The sequence below is a fragment of the Nomascus leucogenys genome, chromosome 10, assembly GCF_006542625.1.
Source record: "Nomascus leucogenys isolate Asia chromosome 10, Asia_NLE_v1, whole genome shotgun sequence".
Lineage (NCBI taxonomy): Eukaryota > Metazoa > Chordata > Mammalia > Primates > Hylobatidae > Nomascus > Nomascus leucogenys.
This window is the reverse complement of record NC_044390.1, coordinates 38883602-38909632: the sequence shown is the minus strand read 5'-3', so window position 1 is coordinate 38909632 and position 26031 is coordinate 38883602. Positions and strand designations below refer to the sequence as shown.

The 26031-nt window shown below is 41.2% G+C and overlaps 1 protein-coding gene across 2 annotated transcripts in view; it reads right to left on the bottom strand.

Moving 5' to 3' along the window:
* GRIP1 (glutamate receptor interacting protein 1) overlaps nt 1–26031 on the bottom strand; it is a 449905-nt gene that overhangs the window by 18169 nt on the left and 405705 nt on the right. For both annotated transcript variants that reach the window (XM_030820036.1, XM_030820035.1), the window contains 4 exons: nt 13646–13802; nt 11544–11655; nt 11386–11430; nt 6045–6278 (listed from right to left, as the gene is read on the bottom strand). In XM_030820036.1, the coding sequence (XP_030675896.1) occupies nt 6045–6278; nt 11386–11430; nt 11544–11655; nt 13646–13802 (548 nt within the window). The remainder of the gene's footprint in view (nt 1–6044; nt 6279–11385; nt 11431–11543; nt 11656–13645; nt 13803–26031) is intronic.

The following is a 26031-nucleotide window of genomic DNA, read 5'->3' as shown; positions in this document are numbered from 1 at the left end:
TTGCTGGTCAAACTGATAAGTGACTGGTCACTAGATACACATCCACTTCTCTTTGTGAATGGATTCTCATTCTGGTATACAGCCTTATGTCTAGGGTGGCTTTATGGCAGCCATCTGGATCTTGTTGAAGTCTGGGATGCTGAAGAAGTCTCATTGTGTGAGTTTCTGACCCTGTAAGGTTGAGGCAAGATGGAATGATGATGACTTTACCAGAAAAAAATGCTATCTTGTGAAGTCTCCCTCTTCTGATAACAAGTGACCCTGCTCCCTCTTTGGTGAGGAAACTGTAGCTCATGGAAGTGGCATGGCTAATGCATGGCAAGCGAGGTCTGCCTGACTAGGAAGCCTATGTTCTCTCTAGTTTATCATTCCTTGCCTGAAGAAAGAGAAGCAGATTTAGCAAAGGGTGGTAGACAAAAACAAAAAGTTTATATATTCAATGTGTTACTTTTAGCTTCTAGTGATTTCCACAGTACACAATTCTACACTGGGTATTTGGAGAAAGTTGAAGGCTGGCATGAGGATTCATCTGATCTTGAGAGCTGACTCCAAATATTTGTGAAGAAAGAAGCATGTGCAAGAATAAGATACATATTTCCATTTCATACTTCCTCTGAGGGCTCAGCCTGTTCCTGACTCAGAGAGATATTGCAAAAGAAGCTGGTATTATAAACATTGAAAATGACACTCCTTCTAAGGAGCAAAACAACTTTATCATATCAAGCAGAGCAAAGCTCCCCTCTCGGAAAACTCAAAAATGTTCAAAATGCAAACTGAACTTGGCGGGGGGAAAAGGTGATGGTAGCAAAAGCAGCTGTGAAAAATAAAGAGGTTACTTGTGAGTGACTGAAATGTCCAAGTGTCATGCCACCAGCAGCCACAAATAAAAGCAGATGCTGCAACATTTTTTAAAAGCATTTCTGTAAGAAGATAAAAATGGCTGCATACAATTAAGAAGTATAATTTTATTGAAAAGCATGAATGACAAAGCAAAAGGAAATGTCCATATGATTTTTGTTTTTGTTTTTGTTTTTTAAAGGGAGGGAGTCTTGCTCTGTCACCCAGGCTTGAGTGAACTGGCTCAATCACAGCTCACCGAAGCCTTGACCTTCCAGGCTCAAGTGATCCTCTCGCCTCAGCCTCTTCAGTAGTTTAGACTACAGGTGCAAGCCACTTGCCCGGCTAATTTTTTCATTTTTCGTAGAGATAGGGTCTTGCTACATTGCCCAGGCTGGCCTCTAACTTGTGGGCTCAAGCGATCCTCTTGCACTGGCCTCCCAAAGTACTGGGATTGTAGGTGTGAGCCACTGTACCCAGTCTCAATATGAATTTTATAAAAGTCCAAATGCTCTGCACGTGGAGAACTTTCCATCTATAAAAAATCGTTCTGCCTTAAGGTGTGAAAAGAAGTGAGGCTAGAACTCATTTCAGAAACAGATTAAGTGGACACCAAAGGATATTTAAGCTTCAGAAGGGAAAGAAGGGTTATCAATGAACTAAGTAGCTGAGATCACAGGCCCCTTATCTGCGAAGAGAGAGAATCTGTGATAAGCTGTAGTACAAACCAGAATTCATTTGAAAGATAAAATGAAGAAGCTCCAGGGCCTTACTTAGATGCAGCCTCATTTCCTTTGTACCCTGCCATCCAGCTGTTGCCTATGATTTCACTGAAATAGTTATCACTTCCAGTTAGCAAAACCTAAGGGACTGATTCTCAATTTCTATTCTGCAAAAGAATCCACCGAAAAGGTTGCTAAAATGTAGATTCTTGGCCCACGCTCCCTGAAAGTGCTGACGCAGTAAGTCTGGGCTGGGCTTAGGAACCCTTATTTTAACAAGCACTCCACGGAAAAGGTCATCAGGGGTTCACACTCCAAACTACTGTCTAAGGCTTTAATCCTCAGACTATTGGTTGACACCTACTAATAAGTCTTGAAGTCAGCTTAGTGAGATTAGCATTTGAAAAGAAACAGAAGAAAAAACAGAAAAATGTCAGTGTATACTGTGCAGTCAATTTTTAGATTCATTCACATATATGAGTGTGGGTATACATATGTAGTGAATTGTGAGGTAAAATATATTTCAGACTGTGCATCCCAGCTGAGAAAGTTGGAGAAACAGTGGCCTAAAAGGACATGAAGATCACTTCCCTGTGACCCATTTATCATTTTCTCCATCCCCACATGGAGTTCCAAATCACTCCAGCTCCACTTCCCTCCCATGTTTACAAAGAAGATGTAAGACTGTGTTTCTTTGTTCTCCAGTGTCAGGCATGACAACTGGCTTTTCAGCTTCAGGAATGAATATGGACAACTTGAAGGAAGGCTTGCCAAGATCCCAGTGGAGCCTCAGATGCAGCAGATGATGATAAGTGAGTGAAAACCCCTTAGATTCTGACCTGGGGACCTTCCTAAGGTCTGGAGGAAGAAAAGTGGCAGGAAGGAATGGGCAGAAAATGAGGGGCAAACTGTGGAGAGTAGGTTGGGACCTCAGAAGCTGGAAGGTGAGCCAATGCATTATTCTTTCTGTATGGAGATGATGTTAGTAACCCACCTGCAGGAGCTGTAGTGTTTTTAGCTATTTTTCCTCCCAGCAATGACACAGATCCTTGTCCATCCGTTCATATTATCTTGATCCAACTTATAGTGAAAATAATAAGGTTTCACAGGTGCTGGTCTAGATATGAACAGGCCGACCACTTGTTCTCCTGTATACAGCCTAACCATGTAAGAAAGAGCCACCAGAAAGATAGCACCAGGAAAATAACGCCAAGCATATTTAGCCTGGTGTGCTATTCATCTCTCCCAGCTTCCCCACTCTGGTCTTTTCAGCCCCTTGGGAATTCCTCCACTAGGCCCATTTGGAAAAGAGTACCAAGGAGGCTCAGGGGACTCAAAACCAGCTGTGTGCTGTGGCTTGGGTTATCTTCAACTTAAGGAAGGTGTTTTTCTCATTCCCTAGCTCCCTTATCCATGCCACCACCACAAAAGAGTACCTTTCCCTAATGTTCACAAAGGTTTAATACAGGCTAGTAGTACCCCAGGGGAAGAGGGCTCCATTCCTTTAACAAGTCACTGTGCCTTTTCATGACATCAGGTAGTCTTTCAGTGTTCAAAAGACACCCACATTCAACACACACGCAATTACCACTCTTTGCTCTAAGTAGCTTTTGTAATGACCATATCTCCTCTCCAGCACTTCAAAATTGGAGGGTGTGCCTACTAACAAACATCCTGGATGGTCTATCAGAGTAAGTGAATTCCTTAGAAAAGAACAGATACCCAAGATGTGAGCATAAATCACTCCAATAATTCCATAGTATCTGGCCACAGGCATCTCAGCTACATCTTCGCTTAACAAGGTCATTTTAGGGGGCTTACAATGTCTAGGACACCACTTATTTTTTAGTCTTATTTTGTTGGGGATCAATTCAGAAAAAAAGTGAAGCTTCATGGGACATGTATGTATTGTCACCATGTAGAGAAAATGACAGAAGTGAAGGAAAAAAGAAGCATCTTATTTATAAGGTCAATTTGGCTCACGCATGTCTGTGATCTCAGGGTCTTACAGTTCACACACTGCCACACAAATGTTCCAACAAGTCCATCCACAGCCATTCATTATGCCAGTAAGTGGATGTGGATGATACTTTTTTTCCTTTTTAACAACTTTTTTTTTTTTTTTTTAGCAGAGCCATTTTAAACCTCGGCTATAACAACACTTGCACATCCAATTCATTGTCATTATCTTTGCTAAATGCTTTCAGTGAAGGAGGGATGAGAAAATAGGTCTTTTGTATTCCTGGGCTATCAATAATCTTCTTCCCTGGAGGTAACTGTTTCACTCCAGAGGAAAAAAATTACTCTGTTTTATACTTGCTATTTGTCTATCCTGTATAAGTGAGGGCTGAGGATGTAAAGTAGATGGCACTTGCTAGGCACCCAGTACGTGTTGATATGGATTCTCTTTGGGGTGAAGGAAGGTGGGTTATCAAGCAGGCTCCTGTTTCTCTGGGGAACAGAACTGTACAGAAGAGGGAACAGTACAGAAGAGGGAACAATGTACAGAAGAGGGAACTGTACAGTCAGTGTTCACAGGTACCTGAGGGAACCCGCAGGTGCCAGCCGTCTTCTTGGTACAGCAGGCTTAGGACTGAATACGTGGTTTCTGCAATTTAATCACCATTGGACTTCTTACAGCCTAATGGTGTATGTCAGTTAGTATATTAGGATATGTGACTTACCCATCAGACACATCAATTTAGGGTAACTGGATAAACAAGCTAACTTGTGGCTGGGGCCTAAATCTGGGTCATCTTCTTAACATGTCAGAAATGTCTTTGCTTTTTCTCTTAGTCTGTAATTCCTCCTAACACATAAGCTTCCAATTCTAGACTCTGGTCATGTTAGAATATTTGCATCCCCTCCCTCAGTGCACCACAATCTTTGACACCCCTTTGCACCTGCTTTTTTCTGTGCTTGGAATGCCCACCCATCCTCTACCTTCCTCTGCAGAGTCAACATCTACTTCTAGGAAGTCTTTTCTGTCCCTTGATAGTGGGTTAGGGCCCACCCTCAAGGCTGCCCAGGCTTGCCTCTGTCATTGGACTGATGCCATTATCTTCCCACTGTTTCCCAGGCAGTCTCCTCATTAGATTCTGTACTCCCTGGGGAGTTGTAATACATTCTTTGAGTGAATTAATGCACAGTATGGGTATTTAATGAATGGAGGAGTGAGTGGTGAAAGAACGAACCCAGGATTGGAACACAAAGTTGAGATCCCAACTTCCCATACTATCCTTTCTCTCACAATATCCTTGTCAGTTGCAAAACAAATAGCTAGGTTTAATAAGGTGGCTAGGGAAATTGAGGTCTTTAGAGGAAAAAAGCAAGTAGCTAGCCTATTGCCTCCTCTGAATCTGACATTTATTTGCTCTTCTGGATAAGGTGACGAATGTCTAGCTAATAGATTATTAACCACAAAAAATGTCTTGGTTCTCAAGAAAGATGGCATGAGATTGTTACCATTTTATACATCCTTATATATTAACAAAAAATAAAGCACTTACCCTAGAAAAGAAAACTAGATCTCCATTGCTCTCCTTGGCCCAGGGTTCCACAAACACTGTTACTTACATATGCCTTGGCTAACCCTGCCAGCAAATCTTGAATTCAGCTTTGTGTGCAAGGGTGGGTTTTGTTCCATGTAGCAAAGTGAGGCAACTATGACAATCAGAGACAGAACATAGCCAGGGCTTGCCTTATCCTGGCCCAAGACCATCTAACACATCTTGGAGAGAACTCCATGTCTCCTGAACAACATAATCCTCTACTGTAAGTCTGTAATGAAAGATTAAGCCTCCCTGAATTGAACCTGAACCCCTTTTTCTGTGAAGCTATGAGTGTATGACATTTAGAAAATCCTTTCCCCTTCCAATGAGATTGGAATAATAGACTAATTATGCAAGCTCCGTGTGACATTGGAGCTTCAAATTTTTGTAAGAAGATTATGGCCATACATAATTTTTTTGGGGGGGGACAGAATGTCGCTCTGTCACCAAGGCTGCATGCAGTGGCACAATCTTGGCTCACTGCAACCTCTGCATCCCGGGTTCAAGTGATTCTCCTGCCTCAGCCTCCCAAGTAGGGATTACAGGTGCCTGCCATCACACCTGGCTAATTTTTGTATTTTTAGTAGAGGCAGGGTTTCACCATGTTGGCCAGGCTGGTGTTGAACTCCTGACTTCAAGTGATCCGCCCGCCTCGGCCTCCCAAAGTGCTGGGATTATAGGCATGTGCCACCACACCCAGCCACCATAAATACATTTTTGATAAATACATTGCTTGAAAGCCAGTTTTCCCTCCTTTTCAGGATAACCTCCCAGAGATTATATTTTGAGAACAAAGTCTCTGAAGATCTGTTTTTAAGCTTCTTTGCTTGGCTGAGCCCATAGGATACCATTGCCATGCTTACATCTGGGCATACATGCTATGCAGAATGGCTGCCAAATTCGACCCTAGGGAAAGAAGAGAAAGCTTACTGACCTTGTGCAGCTCCACAGGAGTTGGAGACATGATCTCCTTTATTTCTTGTTTCATTTTTCTCAGGGTTACTGACTTCCTACCCACATCTGAAGGCAGGGTGTTGCTCCGAGTTGTTTGGCTGTAGTGCGGCCGCGAGCTGCTGCGCTCCTGGAAGCTGGCCTGTCGCCCCAGCTGACTGCGAGGTGTTGGAGCCTCATGATTCAAACTCATCGTGCTCCCCGACATGATTGTTGCCTGCGGCATTGACAATTTTTAGAAACAATTAAGCCATGGACTAAGGAAAGGGTTTGGTGCTCAACAGTAAGCACATTTCTCCTTCTGCGAGGTAAAAATACAGTCTCTTCAGGGCAAAACCAAAGGCTGGAAAATGGATGTACTAATTGAACTATGAAAGTCTGGAAAATGCTTTGCAAGTGACATTTATAATGCACATCTCAAATCCAATTTAAGTACTTAAGCCATTGAGTTTATTTAATCAAATACCACCCCTGGCAGTTTTGAGGCAAATTGAAACGCTCTAACATTTGCCTACTGTAAACTACATTTTAAGCATTCACTTTCCACCGAGTGGGCTCTAACAGATGGGATTCATGAGGCCATCTTGAATACATCTTACAGAAACGAACTAAGAACTTCTCAATGGACACCAGGCTGCCTGTACTTGCAATGCTGCCTCTATCTCCAACTGCAGCTAACAATGGGCTGGAATGGGATGACTGATATAAAGGCAAGGGGTTCTTCCCAAGCTTCCGTCTAGCACTCTATATTGTCTTTCCTTTAGCCAAGTGGCCTGTCCCCAAAGTTTGTAGACCAGCTAAGCCTCCATATTATTTGGTACAGATTAAGTGTTTCTTAGAAATACTCTTTGTATAAGATCTTCAGAGAAAGTAAAAATAATCATTTATTATGTTATTATATTCAACTTTTTGCTCACAAGCAGTAGGACTTGAATTGGATGTTACTAGTGAATTGGGAAGTTTGTTCGGTTTCAAATATGTTCTTCCCTGAATACTTCACAAGCAATGACAAGATTAGATACCAAAGATGAATAAGGCTCAGCACTGGAAAAAAAAAAAAAAAAGCATTTGAAACCAATATCGAGTAGTGGATATTCATTTCTCATGATTGGAGAATGCTAAAATTCTGAAAATATGCCTGTAGCCAGCTCTGTACTCCTGGGTATAATGGTATAAAGGTAAACTAGCATTGGTAAATCTGCCTGATACCATGGGGAAAGAAAACAAGTTCCATTTGCCATGTAATTTAGTTGTTTATATTAATACTGATGCTAAAAGTAACCGCAGCTTAACTTGTTGAGTCTTTTGAATGTAGTCACTCATTTAAGCCTCACAACAACTCTGTGGGGTAGGCACTGTTACTTCTCTCAATTTATTTATTGATTTATTTATTTTCTATTTTGAGATAGACTCTCACTCTGTCATCTAGGCTGGGGTGCAGTGGTGTGATCCTGGCTCACTGCAACCTCTGCCTTCTTTGTTCAAGCAATTCTTGTGCCACAGCCTCCCAAGTAGCTGGGACTACAGGCATGCACCACCATGCTCGGCTAATTTTTGTATTTTTAGTAGAGATGGATTTCACCATGTTAGCCAGGCTGGTCTGGAACTCCTGACCTCAAGTGACCCACCCCACTTAGCCTCCCAAAGGCTGGGATTACAGGTATGAGTCACCACGCCTGGCCATTCCTCCCAACTTATAGGTGAGGAACTGAGGCACAAAGAGGCTGACTCACCCAAGGTCACATTGGTAGTAAATGAGCCGAGGGCACTTTATAAAACTATTGATCATGAGGGAATACTGCAAAGTGAGTAGAGTTTTCATCTGTCACGTCTCTAAGATTTCATAATTCTCAAATTCACCTGGTGTTCAGCTATACACACACTACTAACAAGATCTTTGAACAACAGCCAAGTGTTGGCACACATGTGCATATATCTAACAACTTTGTTGAAAAAGAAATGAAACAAGTAGACTGTATCTTGACTAGATCAGTTATCTCATTGATGATTTTGAAAAAGAAAATTATAACTGTAAAAAGACTTGCTGATCACTGAACATTAACATGTGCTAAGTCCCATACAGGTTGTATGTAGAATATCATTTAATACATAAGTAACCCTATACAGTAGATATTAAAATTACCATACATCCTCATTTCAGTAAAGGAAAGAGATGCGTGGACAAGTTAAGCAACTTGCCCAAGAGCCTGGGCATGGAGCTCTAGCACTCTGACTCCAGAACTCCTTTTCTTGACTGCTTGGTGCTTCTCAGTCAAATGTTAGGTTGAACCATATAAAACTTCCTTTTTAGTAGGTAGAAAGATGCCTAGCATTTAAAAACAAGTGTGGGCTATTTATGTAACAGTTTATTTCAGATAAATACCCTCTTTAAGTTGATTGAAACCTTTCTTTACTGGCTTCATTGGTGTCATGGGATATTCTTTATTTTATGGCACTTACTCATGTATATAATTTCTATTTTTATTTTATTTTATTTTTTTTGAAATGGAGTTTCACTCTGTCGCCAGGCTGAAGTGCAGTGATGTGATCTTGGCTCACTGCAACCTCCACCTCCCGGGTTCAAGCGATTCTCTTGCCTCAGCCTCCCAAGTAGCTGGGATGACAGGTACCCATCACCACGCCTGGCTAATTTTTGTATTTTTAGTAGATATGAGGTTTCTCCACATTGGCCAGGCTGGTCTCAAACTCCTGACCTCAGGTGATCCGCCTACCTCAGCCTCCCAAACTGCTGGGATTACAGGCCTGAGGCACCGCACCTGCCCCATTTCTATGTTTAATCTAGTGTATCTGACAGCACTCAGTGGTTGTTTTCTTGCCATGCTGACCATCCTTATTATTTTTACCTACTTAGACTAGTTGTTTGCTTTGTTAACATCCATTTTTTAATATTCATTTTTCATGAGAATGACAGGACACGTGTTGGAAGTAAAACAATCACTACATCTGAGAGACCACAGTTTTGCTTTGATGAGTCTTAGCTGCCATAGAAGAAATTACAAATTGATTTAGAAAAGGTTCTGATGGGAGAAATGAGATACTATCACTAATTCTTTGGTTTGCATTTTCAAGTAAGTATGTGAGTCTGTACAGTAATCAAAGTTTGATTGCTTTGTTTAAAATGAACTTTAGGTAGCATCTAAGAAGGAACATAAAAGGTAAAACAATTATAAAAACTAAAATAAAAAGCTAAAAAATAATTATTTTTAATTACCTAGGATTTGCTTTGGTCTCAAGAGTATGTATTACCTGTTTTCATTTGCCATAATTCATAATTGTATATTATTCCTAAGGCAGCCTAGAGTTCTCTATCTGACATTTAGTTAAATCTTCTTCTTATATTATGCTAAACAAAAAATAGTTAAAGCAGTGTTCATTAATCAAGAAAGGGCAAAAATACTAATAGTTAATTTTTATTGAATATTGAATACTTGTTAAGTGCCACATAATTATTAGCTCATTATAATTCCCATTTTTATAGAAGAAATATCTGATAAGAGAGGTTAAAAACTTGTCCAAAGACTCATTCAAATTTCTCTCCTTTTTTAAAGCTATACATTTTTCAGGGCTAAAGTTGAAACTAAATTATTGCTAGCAATAGGGGAAATGATTAGTAAATTAATTTTCATTTCCATTTCAATTGTAATCATCTTTCATCTTAGCTAACCTTCTACATTTATTAGTATTATAGTGTGCTTTAACTTTTAATGCTGGATATAAATTTAATATGCAAGAATCTAGCTCTAATATTTTTTGTATAATAGCATTTCCAATCAAGGGAATGGGGTTCATTTAAACCAATAAATAAATATTCTTTGTGATACAAGTGTAAATGTAACTAATTTATGAATTTGCAAATCATTCATCCTAGTTGAGGATTTAATTTCTCTTTGGCTTGTAAATTCAACTCATTTGCTTTCTGCATTAATAATGTCAAGGGCCACATCTGTCTGGAGCTATGTTACAGCAAATTCATAGGCTGTGGCAACATAACATCTACTCTTGCTGATGGATGTTGTTTTCATCAGATAACTCAATTTCTGGGTGAAAACAGAACCTCATTGTATCACTTTTTACATTATTTTCTTTTTGCCTAATGTAAAATAAGCTGTTAGAAAAACAACTTTTTTTCTTCAAAAGGGAAATATCAAAATGCACAATGAAAAAGCAGGATGAGCCAAAACGTGCTTTCAAAAGCAGGGCTATGTTCAAGATTTGTGAACTGTGCTCGTTATTCAGTTTGGGCTACTTTTCTTCATCATTCTACATGCAGAAGGTGGTACAGGTTTAAATAAGCCAGCTGATACTTGAGCATTCTGCTCTTTTTGAAAGTTGTATAAAAAGGAATCATTGCTAACATCTTACTTTGTTTAGATTTTATAGGATTATCCATGTCCAGGACCTTTAACTGTGCTCTGAAACTGTAATTCATGCCAGATAATACTATGATGTTTACAAGTTCAAACTAATAGTTTTCTTTATAATTCTCTTTGCAGATTCACAAACATTAGAATCACATAAAATATCCACACATGCAATTGAGAAGCAAAATAATATAAAGATGAGTAATCATTTTAGAATTGCAAGAGTTTCACCCCATTATGCCATTCACATTCCTTATGGTGACTTGGGGACCTTATAAGACATCAAAATAAAAATGAGACTTTTGCCACTTTATTTTTTACAGCTCAGAAAATTTAAAAGAACATAAAAGGAAACAGTCCAGGACTTCCCAGACTAAAGTGTGAATACCATCAGCAAATTCATGGCCTTGATTAAAGAACTCACCAGGAGTTCAGCTATTACATTCCATCTCGTTCTTCCTTGAATTCACACTAAGTTAATACAGATGGAATCAGGATTTACAATTAACAGCAATGTACTCTGTAATATTTTTGCTGCTTATCCAATAGACTGGCCTTTTTCACCAGCTGTAATGTCATCTACTTTAAGGACAAAACAAAGTAAAATAAAATTTCCTCTTATGTTCCTCTTAACGATCAAATTAATTTCTATACCAGGTACAAATGAAAACATGCCAAAGAAACCTTTCTAAAGCAACTAAGAGAATGGGATGCGCCGCTGCTGGGAGACTTAGCTCGCTTTTTAGCGATTTGGTGGGAAACAGATACAGTCAGGGTTAGCAGGGAGCAATGGCAGAAGCCACAAGTCAGTAAGCTTGAGGGGTGGAGATGGGGAAATAAATACTTTTGACTGCATTGTATAAAATCAAATTGCTGTCCAGAAGGCAAGGGGGTAGGGAAGGCAGCTTCACAAGCAAAAATATAAACATAAAGGGTAGCTACCAAGAGAGTCATGTTTCTCAAAGACACACGCCTGTCAGCTTTCTCCTGTGGAAAGGGTTAAAGCTTTTAAATGAACTGGTGTGAGAAATGCAAACTTAAAAGGACAAAAAAAAAATGAATGTAGAAACAATAAAAGTAAGTAGCAGGACCGAGGCTACCTCCAGTTCTCTCAGAATTCCTGACTGTCCGCAGGTTTCCAAATCCTCCAGCGCTTGAGACCAGAAGTTCTCCTCTTGTTCTGCCTCTGCACTGTCGGCAGCCCCTGCAAAACTGTTGTCAAGAAACACAGGCTGGGTTAGGAACTTGCCAGACATTTTTTTGTTTTGTTTTTTGAGACGGAGTCTCTCTCTGTCGCCCAGGCTGGAGTGCAGTGGCGCAATCTCGGCTCACTGCAAGCTCCGCCTCCCGGGTTCACGCAATTCTCCTGCCTCAGCCTCCTGAGTAGCTGGGACTACAGGCGCCCGCCGCCAGGCCCAGCTAATCTTTTTTTTGTATTTTTAGTCGAGACGGGGTTTCACTGTTTTAGCCAGGATGGTCTCGATCTCCTGACCTCGTGATCCGCCCGCCTCGGCCTCCCAAAGTGCTAGGATTGCAGACGTGAGCCACCGCACTCGGCCTTTTTTTTTTTTTTTTTGTATTCCTTATATCTCTCTTTCATCTCACACAAAATATAGAAAGAGAGTTATTTTGGATCTGGCTTTCTTCCACCTGTGCCCTCCAAGTATATTAGCTTCAGCAGAGGGACGCTTTAGGAAATGCAGTGTTGTGAAGATGGAAAGGATGGTCCATGGTCTTACTACCGGATTTCAGACTATTCGTGGCTGCTGCTAAATGGGCTGCAGCCACAGGGCCCTATTGGAATGGGATGGAACGTCGGAAATGTATTTCAGCTGCTATATCTACAAGGAACGAGAAATCAAATTTTTCTCTAAGAGAGAAACGTGTGTTTTTCCCACTTATTTAAAGATCATTATCAGTAAACCAAATGCTATCAGTTTTTATAAATTTCCTTAAAATGTTTTGGTAAGGAACAAAATGGTAAAATATACTTTGCTGAAAAGATGGATCCATGAGGTATCTTTAAAAAAAGAAATGTAACTTAATGTGAAACTAACTTTTAAAAGAAAGGAGAGGGGCCCAGTGCAGTGGCTCACGCCTGTAATCCCAGCACTTTGGGAGGTCTAGGTGGGCAGATCACTTGAGGTCAGGAGTGTGAGACCAGCCTGGCCAACATGGTGAAACCCTGTCTCTACTAAAAATAACGAAAAACACAACAATTAGCTGGGCATGGTGGCAGGTGCCTGCAGTCCCAGCTAATCGGGGGCCTAAGGCAGGAGAATTGCTTGAACCTGGGAGGGGGAGGTTGCAGCGAGCTGAGATCATACCACTGCACTCCAGCCTGGGTGACAGAGTGAGACCTTGTTTCAAAAATAAAAAAATAGGCTGGGCACGGTGGCTCACACCTGTAATCCCAGCACTGGGAGGCTGAGGCAGGCGGATCATGAGGGTCAGGAGTTCGAGACCGGCCTGGTCAACATAATGAAACCCTGTCTCTAGTAAAAATACAAAAATTAGCCAGGCGTGGTGGTGCATGCCTGTAATCCCAGCTACTTGGGAGGCTGAGACAGAAGAATCACTCAAACCCAGGAGGCGGAGGTTGCAGTGAGCTGAGATGGCACCACTGCACTCCAGCCTAGGCAATAGAGCGATACTCCATCTCAAAAAATAAAATAAAATAAAATATAAAGATAATACAAGATAAAATTAAAAAACAAAAATTAGGCACATGTGGTGGCACACGCCTATAATCCCAGCTACTCAGGAGGCTGAGGCATGAGAATCGCTAGAACCTGGGAGGTGGAGGTTGCAGTGAGCCGAGATCTTACCATTGCATTCCAACCTGGGCAGCAGAGTGAGACTCTGCCTCAAAAAAACACAAAAAAACAAAATAAAATAAAATAAAGGAGGGGGACCTACATGTCATAAGGAAGGGAGTGCAAAGTTTATAGAAGCAGCTTCTCCCCAGGTGCTACTACTGTTTTCATTAGGGGAAAGCCAGCTCTTGCCCTGTTGTGTGGTGCCCAGGCTGCCACTGGTCAGGCAGCTTTTAGAATCCTGCCATGTGGCCAGCATGGATGATTATGGTGGCTTTAAGAAGCCCATACTAACAATATGTGCCACTGGAAGTACAGAAGTTCAAATCTTGCCCACATGACCATGCAGTCATCTTGGATGAGGCAGCATTGGTTGAAAACCTTACCCACTGGCTGTGGACCGGTCCCAGTCTTCATTACTCAGCCCCACATCTGGGTAAGTCTGGCTTCGAGGCTTAGTGACTGGGGACAAGCTGCCTCTCTGTTTTGGACTCCTCCAGTCATAGGTGTTGAAATTGTATCCTGAGGCCTGAAAACTAGTGCCTAAAATATAAACAAGGTGTTAGCATTGGGCCCAAGGATTACTTAATCCATTGAGAAATGACATTGTTAACCAGTAGAGGAGTCAAATTATAACGGCAATGACAATAACAATAGTGAACACATAGTGTGTGCTTACTGTGCACCAAGGACTTCACCAAGTACTTCATTTTGAGCCATCTTTCTTCTTTACAGCCATCTTTGGAGGTAGATACTCTTATTATTTGCATTTTACAGATGAGGACACGGACGGCTTAGAACAGTGGTTTCAAGTACCTAAGGCTATTTGCAAACTTTCTTGGGAGTTCAAGTCATAATTTTTGGAGAATCAGTTTTCAGATCCTCAAGTTCTAGATGCACTTCTTCCCCAAACTAGCTTAGCTGAGATCTGCCAGTTAGTGCTCCCTTCTCATTTCCTCTTTCACAACTGTACTCCTGCCACTTTACAAACAAAAGACATATTTCTCATCCATTTCAAATCTTTTTTTTTCTTGAGATGGAGTCTTGCTCTGTCGTCCAGGATGGAGTACAGTGGTACGATCTCGCCTCACCACAACCTCCTCCTCCCGGGTTCAAACAGTTCTCCTGCCTCAGCCTCCCAAGTAGCTAGGATTACAGGAGTGCACCACCACAGCCAGCTAATTTTTTTTTCTTATTTTTAGTAGAGACAGGGTTTTACCATGTTGGCCAGGATGGTCTTGAACCCCTGACCTCAGGTGATCCACCCACCTTGGCCTCCCAGAGTGCTGTGATTACAGGTGTGAGCCATCGTGCCGGCCCCATTTCAAGTATTTGAAGGTGCTTGAGCCCTGGGATATAAACTCCTAGTTGCCAAATCAAGGGATAATTTGGGAAAGACTTGTTCCTGTGATGAGGTCTGTTGGGAGCAAGGCCTTATTTCAACCAGGCACAAACTCACAGCAAGGCTTTCACCCCTCTCTCCCGTCCATCTCTCATGCTGCCTCAGAGAATTCAGAAGGGCAACGGATGTCAGGGATAAGGAGCCTGCTGTGTTTATTGTTTATTTGAATTGCAAAATGCTGACTTTTTTCCACCAGGGAGTTACATCTGATTAGCCTGATGGGTGAGACATTGAGGAATGGCTTTGGCAATTATGTTACATAATGGACACTTTCCACAAAAGTATTTCCAAGCTGTAGTTCCAAGATTTTGATAGAAATATTTTAAAGCATTTTTACAACAAACTGGAAATTACAGTCTTTGCAAGTATTTACATTTTGTGAGAAAAACATTTAGACAACAACTTTTAGTAGGTGATGAGGTATATAGTTCTTCAAAATTATTTTGGGGGTTCAAGTGGGGCTTGATTGTAGGTCTGACTCCATAGCTTGTGCTGTAATCATCACATACGCCTTCATCCACTACCTCAGGTTGTGACTTGTTTGTGTGCATGTGTATTTACATGGATGCACTGGCTTGGAATATGATATGTGTTTCTTACTGTACTTAAATCATTTAATACAGCAAACAGACCTGTACCCGCATTTTCAGGTACAGTTAAATAGCCTGATTGCGTAAGATGATTCTGTCTCCATGATATCCCTGTTTCCTCTTCCCCATTCACTTTCTTTCCACCTGTTGTCGAAGCCTCTAATGCGATTTTTGCTACTAGTTTAAAGCCCAAGGAGAGCAGGGTATCTGAAGGATAATACTCTCTGATCAAAAGGATTTGATCTCAAGAACCCAGGGCAATGCCTACCACCACATGATGGAGATACTCTAAGAACCTTCTATTTTAGGACACCAAGGATTAGAGGACCTTGGAGCAGAGGAAATATTTACAGTTCAATATCTCATTCTCTTTTTCCTAGGTAACTGCAGAAGTGTGGTTAGCCATCTGGGAAGAAGTCTTATGAATGCAGTTTTCTGTCAAAAGTGTTGACTTAAGGAAACACAGATGTGTCTTCTCTTGAAGGGGAACTAAGTAGCTGTGAATTTCATCCTGGCTGCCTCTGATGGACTAACCATTTTCTCCTTCTGAACCAATCAAACCAACCCCCAATACATGAAGTCTCAGCTTTTATAATACGAAGAGTTTGGGGAAGCCTGTACCTCACTTTCTTTAACTGGTTTCAACCCTCAACCTTTCAAAGAGCCAATGCTAATTGGTGGTGTCTTCCTGGAATATCCTTTTCTGATAAGCATTAACCCCGATGACCACTGAGTTCCCTGGTGAAATTTCAACATTTTAGACTGATTTTCTTTCCAACTGTTGTATGTATAATAAGTAGTTCTTGGAGACTTAGGCAAGAGTGCAAGAATGGGCTTGAGCAGATGTGCACCACCATCAGTAGGAAACTGCTAACCTTGAAAGGCATGTGTATCTCTAATAAGGATGCCTTGTCTTAATAAGCACTATTAAATGATTATTGCATTACAACAAAGCAGAGAAAGAAAAGGGGATAAGATTCAAATCTCTGGGTGAAATGTAAAGTCAGAAAACCTGATCCCAGCCGGGCGCGGTGGCTCACGCTTGTAATCCCAGCACTTTGGGAGGCCGAGGCGGGCGGATCACGAGGTCAGGAGATCGAGACCACGGTGAAACCCTGTCTCTACTAAAAATACAAAAAAAATTAGCCAGGCGTGGTGGCGGGCGCCTGTAGTCCCAGCTACTTGGAGAGGCTGAGGCAGGAGAATGGCGTGAACCCGGGAGGCGGAGCTTGCAGTGAGCTGAGATTGCGCCACTGCACTCCAGCCTGGGCAACAGAGCGAGACTCCGTCTCAAAAAAAAAAAGAAAACCTGATCCCAGCTCTTCTCTAGTCTGTGCTATGCTGACCCAGAGATTAAAGTAAGAAAAGTTGACCAGGTGCGGTGGCTCATGCCTAGCACTTTGGGAGGCCAAGACAGGCAGATCGCTTGAGCTTAGAAGTTCGAGACCAGTCTGGGCAATCATCTGTCTCTACAAAGAAAAAAAAGACAAATCCCAAACCCCCCAAAATTAGCCGGGCATGGTGGTGCATGCCAGCTACTTGGGGGGCTGAGGCAAGAAGATTGCTTAAGTCTGGTCGTTGAGGCTGCAGTGAGCCAAGTTTGCACCACTGCACTCCAGTCTGGGTGAAAAAGCGAGACCCTATCTCCAAAAAAGAAAAGTAACTGGGCATGGTTATGCATACCTGTAATACCAGCTACTTGAGAGGCTGAGATAAGAGGATCCCTTGAGCCCAGGAGTTCGAGACCAGTCTGAGCAACGTAAAAAGACCCTGTCTCAAAAATAAATAAATAAACAAATAAATAAAACTTAATAAAAGTAAGAAAAGACCAAGGTTCAAATCCTAGCTCAGCCACTTCCTCACTTCACAGCCTGGCCAATTAACCTCAGTGTAAAATGGGGATAACAATAGGTACTTTACCAGGTTAATAACAGAATGAAGAAGAATGAATGCACACCTTATGAAAGTGCCTAGAACACAAGGAGGTTTTAATGAACACAGATGCCCATTGTTACTACATACTAAGCCCTTCAACCTCTCAAGATCTGTTTCCTTATCTTTAAAGTAGGGAGACAAGGAAAAGAGGTAAGTCTCAGCATTATTAATGCAGTAAACATTTGGGTGTCTTTTAAGTATCAGATACTATATATCAAGAACTAAAATGCAAAGGGAAATAAAACTGATTCCTGTCCTCAAAAACTGCATTGTTTGGTATATGTATAGGAGAAGGAGAAGAAAGAGGCATAGAAAGTGAGTTCTAGCAGCATGTGAAAGTGTCATCCTTTTAGTCTTAATACACTAATATGGAAGGACAGAGACAAGTTTGGGGATTGGAAGGTGGGTCATGAAGGGTGCCAAAGGAAAAATGACATATAAGCTTGGAGTTAGATAGCAGGTCAGCATTTACTAGTTGGAACTGTTGGGTAAGACAGTGCATGGTGGGCACGATAGCTCATGCCTGTAATCCCAGCACTTTGGGAGCCTGAGGCAGGTGCACCACCTGAGGCCAGGAGTTCGAGACCAGCCTGGCCAACATAGCGAAAGCCTGTCTCTACTAAAAATACAAAAATTAGCTGGGTGTTGTGATGCATGCCTGTTGTTCCAGCTACTCTGGAGGCTGAGGCAGGAGAATCTCTTGAACCCGAGAGGCGGAGATTGCAGCGAGACGAGGGCATGCCATTGCACTCCAGCCTGGGCGACAGAGTGAGACTCTGTCTCAAAAACAACAACAACAACAACAACAAAAGACAATGTTGGCCAAGTGGAAGAGAGCCTGGTAAAGGTGCAGTCAGGGTAAACAGGGCCTCGATTCTATCAGTGGGTCTCTGTTCTACTCCTAAGAAGGGAAAAGTATTCCAGGAATATTCTGGGCTCTCTTACCATGTGTACTTACTTATTCCTCCCCATAGGAGGAATGTGACTTATCCAACTGGTGAGTTTTGGAAAAGAACACTGTGCATGTCACTCAGCCCATTCCTGGCTTACTCTGGACCCTTTCTCTCCCACTGCTGCTGTGCTGTGTGGTAAGCAAGCCTGGGTCACAATCTTGGGGCTCTCTGAGCTTGATGGAGGCAAGAAAAGGCATGACTAGGCAGTTAGATAACCATGGCAGACTACCTGTTGCTCATCAGAACATTCATTCTCTTCTTTGTCCTTAGTACCAGAATACCAGTTTCGGGGTGAGCAAATTATTGCTCAGACTAAAACTATACTTCTTAGCTTCTCTCAAAGCTAAGTGCAACTTAGTGAAATGTTCTGGTCAATGACATAGCTAAGGGAACTTCTGAGAAGGCTCCTTACATCTTTGCTACTGCTATCTGGAATGCAAATGAAATTGCTGGAGCCCCAGTAACTGTCTTGGACTACAAGGTGACCCCAAGGATGAAAGTCAAGTGCTAAGCATAACAGAGCCGAAATATTTAGAAGCATGGGCCTCTGATGACACTGTGGAGTTACATACCAGCTCGAAGTGCCTGCTTCTTTATAATGTAAGTCAATGTATTGTTAGAGTTTTCAGTTCTCTTCAGCTGAACCTAATCTCATTGATTGGTAATCAGTTCAGTTATGGTTTGCTGTGTATATCTGACTTGTGTCTTATTTAAATTTCAGTGTCTAGACTTGGGTTGAGGGTAGGAAAATAATTATCCTGATTCTGGCTGCAGGACCAATCCAGCTTTTTCTAGCAAAAAAATAAAATGAAATGCTGATATTTTAATCCCTAGCTGACTCTCATTTCTATTTCTCAATGGATTTGAAACCGATTAAGAGGTTAATTAACACATCAAAATACCTAGTGTTATCAAGGTACCAAAATGCAAAGCTTGCTTAGAGAATAGTGAGATATTCCGGGTATGTGCACTAAAAGGTACTGCAAGGAAGTGTCAGCAGATGGACTGACAAAGTATTTGGGGACTAGATTACAAAGAACCCTGTGTTTTAAACGGAAGACCCTTGACTTTATCCTGTAACAATAGATAACCATCAAAGGAGGGTTTTTTTGGTTTAAGGGAGTGGCATGACTAGATTTGGTTTTTCTAAAGATTATTGATAGAAATGTGAGAAAAGATGCTCAAAGTAAGAAGATAAGTGAGGAAGGAGTTACCATATTTCATCAGGCCTGAAACAAAGGCAGTGGCAATGGAGGGACATCAGAGATGCTAAGTGAGTAGAGGGAGTGAGATACCTGGGTCCTGATGACACCATGGGAAAAATAAATCCTGATGTTGCTTAAATGCCATCATTTAAATTTTGTTTTGTATGTAGAAGAAAATCTTTAAATCAGCTAAACTTGACCTTTAACTTATACAGCTGGCTGGTGATATCATGATTTAAAGAGGGAATATCTGAGGAAAATTATGTTTAGGTATAAGGCAAACCTGTTGCCATTACTGATAAAAAGTTAACAGGCCCTGAGGAATATTCCTTTACACCAGGAGTCAAGCTTAAAAGCCAGGGAATAAATGAGGCAGCACAGGTGTAAGAAAAAATCAACTGCCAGATAGATAATGAAACTTTTGTTGTTGTTGAATGATGGTGTAAGCACATGAAATACACATATAATATTGGAAACTACATTTTAAATTAAAAATTGATAAAATAAATAAGTCGAAAAAAGAAATAATATTTTTTAAATGTACTGGCCAGGCACGGTGGCTCAGGCAGGGCACAGTAGCTCACGCTTGCAATCCCAGCACTTTGGGAGGCTGAGACGGGCAGATCACCTGAGGTTAGGAGTTCAAGACCAGCCTGGACAACATGGTGAAACACCATCTCTACTAAAAACACAAAAATCAGCTGGGCGTGGTGGTGGGCACCTGTAGTCCCAGCTACTTGGGAGGCTGAGACAGGAGAGTCACTTGAACCTGGGAGGCAGAGGTTGCAGTGAGCCGAGATCGCACCATTGTACTCCAGCCTGGGCGATAAAAGCAAAACTTGGTCTCAAAAAATAAAATTATAAAAAATAAATAAAATGTATGGTCCTAAGTCATTTCTCCTTCGGACTATTTATTTATTTATTTATTTAGACACAGAATCTCACTCTATCGCCCAGGCTGGAGTGCAGCAGCATGACCTTGGCTCACTGTAACCTCCACCTCCTAGGTTCAAGCAATTCTCCTGCCTCAGCTTCCTGAGTAGCTGGGATTACAGGCACACACCACCACACCCAGCTAATTTTTGAATTTTTAGTAGAGACAGGGTTTCACCATGTTGGCCAGGCTGATTTCGAACTCCTGACTTCAAGTGATTTGCCTGCCTTGGCCTCCCAAAGTGCTGGGATTACAGATGTGGCCCTGCGTGCCTGGCCTCCTTTGATTTAGAATTGGCAACTTTTTCTTTTTCTTCTTTCCTTCTTTATTTTACATCTGGGTTTCCATATCTGATCTTACACTTTGTATCCTAATGGGAGGTATAAAATTTAGTCCAGATTCCTTTCACTGATATTAATGTTTAGTTTTATTTATTTAAATAATGGAAAACAAGTCTTCACAAAAAATAGGTCTTTATTTGCACAAGTGGAAAATAGGAAAGTAGGTATTTCTGAAAGTAGATGGAATCTTGATAGGATGATTTTTATTTTTAGGGTAACTATGCCTTAGATATTTGTAAAATTCTAACATTCCAACATTGTAATATTTGGTTTTCTGTACTAATGCAGATTAATATTTGTAGCTTTTAATTCACACCCAGCATTAATTTAGAAAAGTGAACTAATCAGTGCTGGTTCATATTCATAAAGTTTAGAATTCAATTTTCGGGCCGGGCGCTGTGGCTCACGCCTGTAATCCCAGCACTTTGGGAAGCCAAGGCAGGTGGATCACGAGGTCAGGGGATGGAGACCATCCTGGCTAACACGGTGAAACCCTGTCTCTACTAAAAATACAAAACATTAGCTGGCCGTGGTGGTGGGTGTCTGTAGTCCCAGCCACTCGGGAGGCTGAGGCAGGAGAATGGCATGAACCTGGGAGGCGGAGCTCGCAGTGAGGTGAGATTGCACCACTGCACTCCAGCCTGGGCGACAGAGCGACCCTCCGTCTCAAAAAACAAAAAAAGAAAAAAAAAAGAATTCAATTTTCATCTCCACAATTTTGGGACTGTGGCTCTTGCCATTACTTTCATTCTTGGAAACCAATTTTAGTACAGGAAAGTGAGCCAGTTAATTCCCTGCCAAATTTGTTTTCTAAAGACCCAGCTCTGTGAAGGATGAGAAAATCAAATCATATGTTTGTGTAACTATTTGTAATTGATCTTGCCAAGAAATATTCAAAGTATTCAGATGAGGCTGTGGTCTGAATGTCAATGCAAAGACAGTTCTCTCTTCTCTCAGAAATCACCTCAAGACAAAAAGTAGTGACAAATAACAGAATGCACACTCCATCTTAATCACAACTAGAGTGTTCATGTAATCTCAAACCATAATACATAAGAAAATACATAATACATAAATTCAGTGGAAGTCAAATGGGAAGGGGGTGGTGGTGTTAAGAAGTGGAGAGAAGACACCTATGGCCAGGACTACCAAACTACTCTTTGGTAGACAACTCAGTCTACCAAAGCAGGGGCAGTGGCATGAGGCAAAACTCCAATGCTTTGGAACACCAGTGTGCACTGCATGGCTGGTAGCAGAAAGTACCTGTGATCCCATCTGGCATCAAGGTAAAGTCAGGGAAAGAGAACACATGTCACAGACTGAAGGGAGCAATAGCTCAATGAGGCAGGGTAGCAAAGAGGAATTCTGTTTCGTGAGCAGCCTGCTGTTGCTGCTCTCTGGTAGCTGGGGAAGAATTTACTCACACATACCATGCTGGAACTGGGGTACATTTGGTAGCTTGGAAACAGAACCTCTAGCAGCTTCCAGTTCAGGGAGAACTCATCTCATTCAGTGGTGAGCAGTAATTGAAAAGGAATTGGCATAACATGTATACCCAGTAAATATCAGACAAATGAGAGCAAAGGTATAGAAAAACAAAGTGATAGCAGATGAAGAATACTCATGAGAAAAAGCCTGGTTCAGAGCAAATGATAAACATGACCAATCAGAAATAATCACAAAATTTAAAAAATACACAGCAAAGCCATCATCTCTATAAAACAAGAGATCAAAGCAGAAATATAAGAACTCAAGAGAAATTGGGCAAGGCAAGATGATGATGAAACATGAGCTTGTAGAGATCAGAAAAGAAACGAAAGAGAAAAATAAAACCCTGCTAATGAGTAGCGGAGGATAACACTGGGTTTCTGCTCTGTGCTATCCTCTGTATGATTTGTATTTTTTAATGACATTAAATAAAGTTGGACTCTGACTGCACATGTTGGTGTCCTTTATCAGTTATCATCCTTATGAAAACACAAAGAAGGAATATATCCTTATAAAACAATGAAAATAAATCGTACATCCAACTTAAGTCATACAAGGAATAAAATTTAAAAGGAACTGAGTTAGTCAAATTAAAAGTAAAATTTTACATAAAAAAAAAACTAGAGTAAAACTAATAAATGCAAGAGTCAGTTCTCTGGGAAAAAATAAAAACCAAACAAAGAAATCAAACAAACTGTTACTAATTGAATCATGGGGAAAATAATAAAACCATAAATATACCAATTAAGGAACAATATTGTGGATATAATTATAGAAACTGAGAAAATAAAAAATTTAAAAAGAGATTAATTATATAAAATAGATTTGACAGCTGGATGAAATAATTTCATTTTCTGAGAGAATACAAATGATCAAAATGACCTCAAAAGGGAGAAAAATAAGATAGAAATGTAACTATCTGAGTTGAGAGTCCAAAGTTACAGAGCACAAGAGCTATTCAGCTGGTGAGAATGGCAGTCTATGTACTACCACCAATTTGCCAGTCTCCTCTTGTATTGACCTTTGCTAAATCCAAGTAAAGCAGTCAAAGGGTTTTCTCAGAGTTAGAAGGAAGAATTAATAAGATGCAAGGAGGCCAAATGCCTAAGATTTTGATAGGGCAGAAGGGCATGAGGCATCTAATGAGCAAGAAAATGTGGAGTGAAAGAAGCTGACCTGGAGGCCGACTGGAAGAAGTCAGCCACACAGCGGAACTGAGAATCAGCCCCTTGTGGGACTTCCTTAAACACATCCCTTCTTTCCCCACAAGGTTTCATCATGCCATTCTATTTCCCTTTTCACTAACGAAGTGATAGGGCCACTGTTTGTTTATTTGTTAACTGACTGTCCCTTCAGCTGGGTAACCTCTTCCATGGGAGCAGAGACCATGTCTCCTTTGTCCAACAGTGTATCCACATGGTCTACGGGCCTATTAAGCCAGTCATTACATACTGGTTGAAGGAATGAATGGAGCAAGCTTGACATTTTAGAGAAGAAGGAGAGAACAGTAAGGAATGTTGCTGCAAAGACATCGATTTCCAGCCCCAGGAGGAAGATGTGCATTACGGAGGTGCAACAGTCTCCTGGGAACGAGACAACTATTACAGCCTTAAAGGGACAGAGAGAATGTGGAGGGGCTTCCTGGAACAAGGCAGAGAGCCTGCTGAGAGGCTGGAGGGACAGGCTGGAGAGATAAGCTGTATCTCACAACGTAATATTGAATAGGAAAAATAAAAGTGTGGTTCTATGCCTTCTTTTTATTTTTGTTTTAATTTTTTTTGAGTCGTAATCTTGTTCTGTTGCCCAGGCTGGAGTGCAGTGGCATGATCTCGGCTCACTGCAATCTCCGCCTACTGGTTCAAGCGATTCTCCTGCCTCAGCCTCCCAAGTAGCTGGGATTACAGGTGTGTGCCATCATGCCTGGCTAATTTTTGTATTTTTAGTAGAGACGGGGTTTCGCCACGTTGCTCAGGCTGGTCTTGAACTCCTGACCTCAGGCGATTTGCCCATCTCAGCTTCCCAAAGTGCTGGGAATACAGGCCTGAGCCACTGCACCCAGCTGTGCCTTGCTTTTGAAAAGTCAACCTCACAAGCACAATCTGGAGAGATGCAGTTTAACTGAATATCACAGGTAAAGAAAAGAAAAAAACGCATTCACAAGACTTTGAGATCTTGGTAAACTGTAAGCGCAAAATGAGTGACAGATGTGCCATGACCACTAAAATTCTTATGTTGAGGTAGGTGTCATTGATCAGTTCTCCTGTCTTCAGTGATGTCAGTGACAAGCTTGCTTTGCTCCGGGCTGTCAGGCTGTTGTGTGATTTTCCTTTCTGAATGCTACACTTTAACAGGTACACAGGTAAACTGAAGCACATTCATAAGGGAGGCCCACAGGATGATAGAGATACTCGTCAGTAAATTATAGAAGACACAGTTAAAGGAACTGGGGCTATTTTGCTTGGAGAAGGAAAGCCTCAACAGAGACCCAATAGCTGTCTCTGAGTATCTAAGGGGCTGTCAGGAGAAGAGGCTTTAGTCTAGTGCAGAATGACCTTGAGGGTATAGCCAGGACTAATAGGCATACTGCAGCTCAATACAAGTGAGAGCTTCAGAGTCATCAGAGCTACGTGGAGACAGGGGGCTGCCTCAGCACAAGGAACAACCTGTCACCTTGGGCATTCAAGTCCATGCAGTGTGTCTTGGCGTGCAGTGAGGCAGGACCTGGCACCAAGGGCTGCACTGGACATCAGACTAGCTGACTCCTAAACCCTTTCCAAACCTGAAATCCTACCTTCAGCTTCCATGTTCGTTACAAGAATTAATGTGGATTAGTTATGCGAAAGTGCTTTGTAAACTCTAGAGTGTTCTACATATATAAAGGGTTATGACTATTTTTTCATTACCTTGGAGTACTTCGATTCTATCCTGATTGCCATTGTCTCTACTTATCCCTTAGTTCCCTTCAACCTCATAAAAATGTCTAAATTGTAAATGCAAAATGTAATATTATGACTATGATTCAAAATTTCAAAATGCTTCACAAATAACAAATAGTTTTTCATCTTTTATTAGTGAGGGGCAGGTCCTATATTCAGTTTGCTTCTCATAGTCCTGTGTCTGTGGTTTCAAGGAATGGAGTAGCTAAGGTCTTACAGGGAAGAACTAATTAATATCAATAGCACCCTCACAAAAATCTCTGGTAACAAAAATATCTCTACATTAATAAGCAATACACAAAAAATACACAAATAAATAACCAATACACAATAAATTGATAAATAAACCTGAGTCTACTCTGATAGAATGTGACTTCTATCCTTTACTCACTGTCTTCTGGTGGTCCATCAATTCTCAGGCAATCAGAAGGTCTGTTATTTGGTGGCATAGGCGAACTTGTCACAAGGTATTATGACTTGGAAAAATTAATTGCCAGATAAAGCCCCGATTCTATTTAGGTGTTCAAAGTATTGTCCCCACTCAACTCCAGTATCATCTCTAATGAAAGTAACAACTTGACAACTTTGAAATATCATCTCCTTTCATTTTTTATTCTAGTTTTTTCTCCCTTCCATTTTTTTTTTGTTCACCAGAGGACTTAACAGAGAGTGACACAACATAGGCAGGCTAAGAGAAGGAAACTAGGGAAACCAGGAGAGAGCAAACTGGATACAGACACTCCTAAAAGTACAGTTAACTCAGTGACAAAGCAGCCCTCACACCGATGTGTTCTCTAAACTGTTTATGTGTTTTATTATTTGACTGACTGAAACCCAGAGCAAACAAGGGATTCAGAGGCTGGAATTTACATAGAACATGGGAGAAGGTAAGGCTCAGATGAGGAGAAATACCAAGAAGTTTTGACATACTTCTCTTTTGGATGCTACGGATCACTGGGAAGAAAATATTTTTTAAAAGCTATTAGTT